The 8684-nt window shown below is 44.4% G+C and overlaps 1 protein-coding gene across 1 annotated transcript in view; it reads right to left on the bottom strand.

Moving 5' to 3' along the window:
• Positions 1–8684, bottom strand: part of LOC138980439 (DENN domain-containing protein 3-like) — a 52922-nt gene extending 44238 nt beyond the window's left edge. The window contains exons 1-5 of the mRNA XM_070353320.1: positions 8553–8684; positions 7213–7383; positions 5209–5423; positions 4206–4363; positions 1334–1458 (exon numbers count right to left, since the gene is read on the bottom strand). Of these exons, the coding sequence (XP_070209421.1) occupies positions 1334–1458; positions 4206–4363; positions 5209–5423; positions 7213–7383; positions 8553–8576 (693 nt within the window). The 5' untranslated portion in view covers positions 8577–8684. The remainder of the gene's footprint in view (positions 1–1333; positions 1459–4205; positions 4364–5208; positions 5424–7212; positions 7384–8552) is intronic.

The raw sequence follows: 8684 nt of genomic DNA, 5'->3' as shown, positions 1-8684 counted from the left end.
AAAAGTTGATTCAGCACGGACTACAGCCTTTTCTTCTGGCAGGATTTGCTTTGCGGGAATGAACTTCATAATTCCTTGGCAGCTTTCAGCGGATTTTTGGAACTGCAGTGTTGTTCGATGTCATATTTCCCAGCATGGGCAACGGAGAAATCTGATTTACAATACTTGCAGTGTGCATGACTTTTTTCAACAGTAGACCCCACAATTCCTGGCTCTTTCTTATATTTCTCCAAGAAAATCTGCTGCTTCTGAAGTTCTGCTTTTTTTTCTTTTTTTTCTTTTTCTTTTTAGGAGATCAGACATTGTTAATCACACATGTGCGTGCGTTGTTTTTTTTAATCTTTTTTATCGGAAGTTTTTTATTTTATTTTTATTTTTTATTATCCTTTTAATTCTTATTAAGTTATTATTGTTTTCCTTCAGTCTCACTCTTTCTCTCAGCTTCACACTCAATGGACAGTAAACAGATCATGGACAATTTTTTTTAAATTTTTTTTTTATTTACCCTCTCTCTCTCTCCCCTCTCTCTCTCTCTCTCTCTCTCTCTCTTTCTCACACTTGTCCACACAACATCTCTCTCTCTCTCTCACTCTCTCTCTCTCACTCACTCCCTAGTCTGTCTTTCTCTGCATCCACTTTCTTTCTCTTCGACTTGTCTGTTTTTTTCTGAATTTTGTTCTTCGGATTCTTCTTTGTTCTTCTTTTTTGCTTCGTCTCTCTCTCTCTCTCTCTCTCGCTTCTGAAGTTCTGCTGTTTAGACTTGGTACAGTCATTCGAAACTGGCACATTTTTCCGCTTCATTTTGCCACGATTGTCCAGACGATTGCACGTGCCAACAACTGAACGAGGTTTCCACAGCTGAAGACTCTCTGTCAGGGTTATCTCCCTTAGACCGAAACCGGTATCAGTTGTACCATCCCGTAATCAGCACACCAACACCGGAAAACGTATTTTAGACTTTTTCTTAGTCCTATTTTGTGCGTGTGTCGCGTATTGTCGTACCGATAATAATTTGGCGTACAAAATACGCCCAAATCGTACTCGTAAACAGGTCTGAAAGAACCAACACCCAATCAGTGAAACTTTTTTCTTTTCATTTGTGTGACAAGCAGACTCTGCAGTTGTTGGCCGTGGAAGAGCGACAGCTATTTATACCTCGAAGTTTCTTCTACATCGCTCATACCTGTGAATTGTAGAGTTCTGTTTGTAATAGGGTCTGGCTGCTGAAGTCTCCGTGTATGATCTTGGGAATCTTTGCTTACTCATAACTCTTAAAACGTAGCATGCTACACCACAGTTGGCAGCTCTGAGTGAGAAAGGAAAGGAGACGTACCTTCTCAATGATGTAGGGTTTGTGGAAGGTGATGCAGGTGGCGTACGTCTTGTTACCCGACACATCGGTGAGCACCAGGAAATGAATCAGGGCGTCGGGGCATTCATGGTACACCCTCACGTGATCTGAAAAACAAAAAAACAGACACATCTGTGAGCACCAGGAAATAATTCAGCGCATTCACTTTACACCTTCACGTGATCTGAAAACCACAACAACAAAACAGACACGTCAGTGAGCACCAGGAAATGAATCAGGGCGTCGGAGTGTGGAGATTTTTCCGATCTCCCAGGTCAACTTATGTGCAGACCTGCTAGTGGCTTATCCCCCTTCGTGTGTACACGCAAGCACAAGACCAAGTGTGCACGGAAAAGATCCTGTAATCCATGTCAGAGTTCGGTGGGTTATAGAAACACGAAAATACCCAGCATGCTTCCTCCGAAAGCGGCGTATGGCTGCCTAAATGGCGGGGTAAAAAACGGTCATACACGTAAAATTCCACTCGTGCAACAAAAACACACGAGTGTACGTGGGAGTTTCAGCCCACGAACGCAGAAGAAGAAGAAGAACAGAAAATCTGAAAAAGCAAGGTTTTACAAAGGGGTAAGTCTTAAATTGGAGAGTCTTAAAGGGGGTCAGACTGTATTCTGTCACGCTCCGGGGAGACCAAGGGGAATGAATCACTGTCACGCTCCGGGGAGACCAAGGGGAATGAATCACTGTCACGCTCCAGGCAGACCAAGGGGAATGAATCACTGTCACACTCCGGGGGGACCAAGGGGAATGAATCACTGTCACACTCCGGGGGGACCAAGGGGAATGAATCACTGTCACACTCCGGGGGGACCAAGGGGAATGTATCACTGTCACGCTCCGGGGAGACCAAGGGGACTGAATCACTGTCACGCTCCGGGGAGACCAAGGGGAATGAATCACTGTCACGCTCCGGGGAGACCAAGGGGAATGAATCACTGTCACGCTCCGGGGAGACCAAGGGGAATGAATCACTGTCACGCTCCGGGGAGACCACGGGGAATGAATCACTGTCACGCTCCGGGGAGACCAAGGGGAATGAATCACTGTCACGCTCCGGGGAGACCAAGGGGAATGAATCACTGTCACGCTTCGGGGAGACCACGGGGAATGAATCACTGTCACGCTCCGGGGAGACCAAGGGGAATGAATCACTGTCACGCTCCGGGGAGACCAAGGGGAATGAATCACTGTCACGCTCCGGGGAGACCAAGGGGAATGAATCACTGTCACGCTCCGGGGAGACCACGGGGAATGAATCACTGTCACGCTCCGGGGAGACCAAGGGGAATGAATCACTGTCACGCTCCGGGGAGACCACGGGGAATGAATCACTGTCACGCTCCGGGGAGACCAAGGGGAATGAATCACTGTCACGCTCCGGGGAGACCAAGGGGAATGAATCACTGTCTCGCTCCGGGGAGACCAAGGGGAATGAATCACTGTCACGCTCCGGGCAGACCAAGGGGAATGAATCACTGTCACGCTCCGGGGAGACCACGGGGAATGAATCACTGTCACGCTCCGGGGAGACCAAGGGGAATGAATCACTTTTCTTTATTTGGTGTTTAACGTCGTTTTCAACCACGAAGGTTATATCGCGACGAGGGAAAGGGGGGAGATGGGATAGGGGAAAGGGGGGAGATGGGATAGAGCCACTTGTTAAGTGTATCTTGTTCACAAAAGCACTAATCAAAAAATTGCTCCAGGGGCTTGCAACATAGTACAATATATGACCTTACTGGGAGAATGCAAGTTTCCAGTACAAAGGACTAAACATTTCTTACATACTGCTTGACTAAAATCTTTACAAACATCGACTATATTCTATACAAGAACCACTTAACAACGGTTAAAGGAGAAATCAGAATCCGTTAGTCGCCTCATACGACATGCCCCCGGGGTGCAGAGAAATAAGGATGTGGAAAAGAAGACTTTTGGTAAGTGAAATAAAGGTGATAGATCCAGTCAGGTAGAAATAAGACAACAAGAAAAGAATTGGAAAACTGCAGGGAATAGTAGGGAGAGTTTTCTTGGAAGGAAATATAGGTGAAAGGACTGGTAAGGCAGAAATAAGACAAAAGAAGAGAAATAAAGGGGTGGGGTAGCTTGGTGATAACACTCCCACCGCGTGAAGGTGACACCATGGGAGCAATGAATCACTGTCACGCTCCGGGGAGACCAAGGGGAAATGAATTGCAGCGTCTGGACATTCATTGTACAACTTCATACGATCTGAAAAAGCACCATCAATAATAATGATGATTTTTCTTTAATTTGAAATTGTTGTGTGTACTTTTGCCATGCATGTACAGTCAAACCCGCCCTGGCAATCACCTGTCCAAGACTACCACCATAAAGAATCTCAGATGAGACTTTTCTATGTCTATAAAAAGGATTATAGACAGGCACACACCACCGACACCAAAAACAATGACGACATTAACAACAACACCCATAACAACAACACGATGACAAGAACACCATTGACAAAAACAACAACAACACCAATGACAACAACAGCACCAATAACACCACCAATGAAAACAACAACAACACCAATGACAACAACAACACCACCAATGACGAGAACAACAACTCCAATGACAACAACAAAACACAATAACAACACTAATGACAACAATACCACCAATTACCACAACAACAACACCAATAACAACTGCACCACCAATTACAACAATGACAATAACACCACCATCAACACCCCCACCAACACCACTGACAACAATCACAACATGACCACCAATGACAACAGTCACCACCACCACCACCACCACCAACAACACGACCACCACCACCAACAACAACAACAACACACCTGGAAAGCAGAAGGTGGTGATGGAACGAATGACGTCTTCAGAGATTGGCAGGTCGGCCCCCTTGGTTGTAGCGCTCATCATGCCGGGGTCCATCTTTTTCAGGTGATGCGTGATCATGGCCGGGTTCACAGATACTCCTCGCGACCCCGCCGCAAAACTAAGGAGAGGGGAGGTAGAAAAAATAGTGTGGTCTAAAAAATTAAGACGTTTACAAGACGCTTTCTGAACAGATGTAAATACATAACAACACGTAATGTAAGTATAACTTGCTGTGTGGTGCTAAGTTTATTTTTACACCCCCGGTATAGGGGTGTGTATAGGATTCGGTCGATGTGTTTGTTTGTTTGTGTGTTTGTGTTCGCATATAGATCTCAAGAATGAACGGACCGATCGTCACCAAACTTGGTGAACAGCTTCTATACATTCCAGTCAAACACACGGTTAGGGAGTTATTGGTGGATTAAGATTCTACAAGGACTTATAGAGGGACATATTAATGGTCAAAGGGAAATAACCTTCTCAGTTGGTGGCAGTGAGAATGGTAAGGACGGGGGTGTTTTTCCTACCTCGGAGGAATTTCTTGTTTGTATTATGCCACCTTATGTTATCTGATTAAAATCATGTTTTAACCAAAATATTACAAACCAGAAAAACTGTCACGGGATTATGGCAGAATGGCCAAGGTCTTTTACGTGCCAACTTGGTGACACAGGGGTGGGACATGGCTACCGTCTCAGGGTTTGCACATAAAGTTGACCCGTTTCTGTCCCGGCCAGGATTGGAACACGCAACCCTAGGACCACAAGTCCAGTGCTCTACCACCTGAGCTACCCGGGCACCCAAATGGATCTCTGGTGGTTTTTAATATAAATCTGCTTTCCATTGCGTTTCATACACAGTGCACACACACACACACGCACTCTCAGGCACGCACGCACACACACTCTCAGGCACGCACGCACACACACACTCTCAGACACACACACACAGACGACAGCTTACGGGTTTTTCATCCCTCTGTTGAGGGAACTATCAGTACGCGCCCTGAAGCTGTTGACAGGGGTGCACGGCTGGGCTGCTTTTTGATTGGGCGGGTAGTTGGGGTCTTCCATCAAGAACGGCTCAAAGTACAGCGCCTTGGTGGAAGACACTGCCGCGAGAACGTGAGCCTCGTAATTCTTGTCGAACAAGTTGTCAAGTAGGTCCTCATCGCTGTGCTGAAAAGTGAGACACAGAAGTTGAAAAGTGATGTCTTGTTAGTGTTGCACTGGAACCCCACTTTTAATTTCCCACTGATAAAAGTCCCTCCTCCCCATCCCCCCCCCCCCCCCCCCCCTCTTGACAGCTTGTTACACAAACATTCTTAAATCATAAAAGAATTCTTTTTTCATCAAGACAAGATCAGTACAATTCGAAGTTTTGAAAGTTTGAAAAATGAAAAGCCCGGAAGCAGGGTCACACAAGGTCATGGTTCTCGTAGCAGACGACGGTTTATGCCTATCGCCAGTTCCTCTGAACAGTCAAAAGCCATAGCTAGAGTTCTTGTGAATCACAGCGGTTTGTTTCGTTTGGATTCAGAGGTACATAATAACGAGCTATTGCAGATAAGCTTACAGCGAGTCGCATTCAAATCACAAACTGACGACTACATTGTGAAAAAAGGAAACTGGATCACACGGGTTCACAATGGCTCAGGGGTGAGATAAACCACGCAAAAATAAATTCTTAAAAATTGCTCGCTCTTTACGGAGGGCACCTGAGTAGGATGTTCTCAAGCGGTGAGTGTTTAACCTTCGCCGGCACTCGTGGGTCCGTGCGGACCCAGAAGGGTGTTTGATTGCAAATATCTCTTAAACGAGTTGGAATTTTTTAATGAGCTTTTAGAAATGCCTCAGACACCCAACAAGCTATCATCTCCTAAAAGCTCATTAAATTTCAGTGATAATTAATTAATTAATTAATGGTCAAATTTAGACTACACACGGAAGCATTCGTGGGGACGTGCGGACCCATACTTTTTAAAGAAGGAAAAGCGTGTATACCCTTCCGAGGCACTCGTGGGGCCGTGCAGACCCATACTTCTCAAAGAAGGAAAAGCGTGTATACCCTTCCGAGGTACTCGTGGGGCCGTGCGGACCTATACTTCTCAAAGAAGGAAAATTGTGCTAACCCTTCCGTGGCACTCGTGGGGCCATGCAGACCCATAATATTTTAATTGTTCCAAATACCGTGTATAATTAATTAATTATCACTGAAATTTAATGAGCTTTTAGAAGATGATAGCTTTTTAGGTGTCTGAGGCATTTCTAAAAGCTCATTAAAGAATTCCAACTCGTTTAGGAGATATTTGCGATCAAACACTCTTCTGGGTCCGCATGGACCCACGAGTGCGTCCGAGTGTAGTCGATAACGAGTGCCGGCGAAGGTTAAATGGAAAGGGTGTTTGTACTGTGTGTAAAAGCCTGACAGTATCTGTGATGGTTTACGGGAGGCGTACTGTGCCTTTAATGAGTTTGGTCATTAAAAATCTCAACATTCTAATGAAAATCAAAATGTTAGAAATTGATCCAAAAATGATTTTATCTTTTTCGTCAACACTACCTGAATCTAAAAATGTATACATAATATATATGTCTGGATCAAAAAAAGCTCAGAAAGTTGAAAAGAATAAAGAAAAGCATGCTTTCCTGCTAAACGGTAGCGCTACTGCCCTATAATTGGCAGTCACTTCAAGCGATCAGCGAGATAGGTAAAAGCCATTGTCTTGGTACAAAAAACAAAATGTGCATTCAGTTACATTCTGCGAAATGAACAGATTGACTAACTGTATTAAGTTCGCTTTGGTGTTTTGTTGGTTTTTTTGTGTGTGCCTCATGAACAGAAAATCTGATAAAGCAAGTCCAGTTGTTTAAGGGCAATTCCACTGTGGTAATCCCAACCCGCTTAATTTCAGAAATCAGTTTGCACAACTTTTCAGCAATCTTAGAAAGAAGAAAAGACAATTACCTCCAATCCCTTTCCTCCTAGGGGCACTAACCCAGTGTTGTCATCAATGCCAACGACCAGCATCAACTCAGCAAACCTGTCGGCGATCCTGATAGCACTCGACCCATAACTGCTGCTCCCCCGGCGCGAACCTCTACTTAATATTCTCTCCTGCCCCCCATCCATGTTTACCTGTGAAGCAAAAACATTTATCATGTGATTAGTTCTTCTGATAATTTATATTAGTCTAGATTAACAGGAAGGTTTATTCATCAAAAACATTTTTCTTAAAGTTATTGAGCTACCAACCCAAAAATATTTGGCCTTATCATGGGAAACCAAGTCTGGCCATGCAAACTTCTTTTTTGCGTCTCCAGACGCAGCATTGTACATGAAAAACATGCATCAGCTGCCTCGGTCACATGTATTGCAAGCCCAAGTAATTGGACATTCTGAAAGGGTGTGCTAGTCTGACACCAGGCCCAATCTGGTCCAGACTGCACATGTTGTGTACCAATTCATTTTACGTACTGGCTATACGCACTCGGAGTGTATACAACACCTGACCACTGTATACACTCCGGCATTAACTTCCGGTCGTGAAGCGAATTTGCCATTCAACACCACTTTGCGATAGGAACAATCTAATGCTGCACGGCCTTTGCTGTGACATAGATTACATTTTCACACTTTCGACACTGAACCGCATCAACACTCGGAGCGTCATTTGACGCCATTTTGCGAAGGTACGCTTCACTTTCGATTCATGGTATCAAAGTATGTTGGGAATAAAAACAAACACACACACGAAACTGATGCTTCATGGCAGTTTATTGTCAGAGTTTGGAACACACTTGGCGTGTGTATCAATCTAGAAACGGTTGTATACTATGTGAATGTACATTATTTGCCAACCCTCGACACTCCAAAAAAGAGATAGCGGAAGTCCATACGTCAGACTGATTTTTCATTGGCTACTTCCTAACGACTTGTTAGCTAGCTGGGCATTTAACTGACTTAGAGTTGTAACGGAGCTTTTCATTGTCGGAGTGTATACAGACACGTCGATTCTGTATACACTCGGAGTGTATATCCTTTTGCCTTCATTTTATACCATTTTGGCATCCTGTGGGTAGACTGAAACTACAACTTCTAACTTCAATTACGCAGCAAGGCCCAAGAGAGAGTGAGCCATCTCTCTTTTATAGAATCCTTGGCATGGCTGCATATCCTAATGTGTATCAAAGTAATATGTTATCTTTTGGAATTCGTGGTGATGGCCTACTTTTCACATGCTTGAAGGGAACGAACATTACATCAATATCAAGACTATCAAAAATGACACGGTCTTTTTCGCAAACCTCTGATTTGACATCAGCTTCCATGATTTCTATGCTTGTGTAGACATGACACAGATGCTGCAATAATTTGCTCCGTGTTACACAAGCAGGGACCAAAACACCGCAAAGACCAAAGTGTGTTGCTGATTTCAA

The sequence above is a fragment of the Littorina saxatilis genome, linkage group LG11 (genome assembly GCF_037325665.1).
Source record: "Littorina saxatilis isolate snail1 linkage group LG11, US_GU_Lsax_2.0, whole genome shotgun sequence".
Taxonomy (NCBI): Eukaryota; Metazoa; Mollusca; class Gastropoda; order Littorinimorpha; family Littorinidae; genus Littorina; species Littorina saxatilis.
The sequence above is the reverse complement of the archived record's forward strand: the minus strand, read 5'-3'. Positions and strand labels throughout refer to the sequence as shown.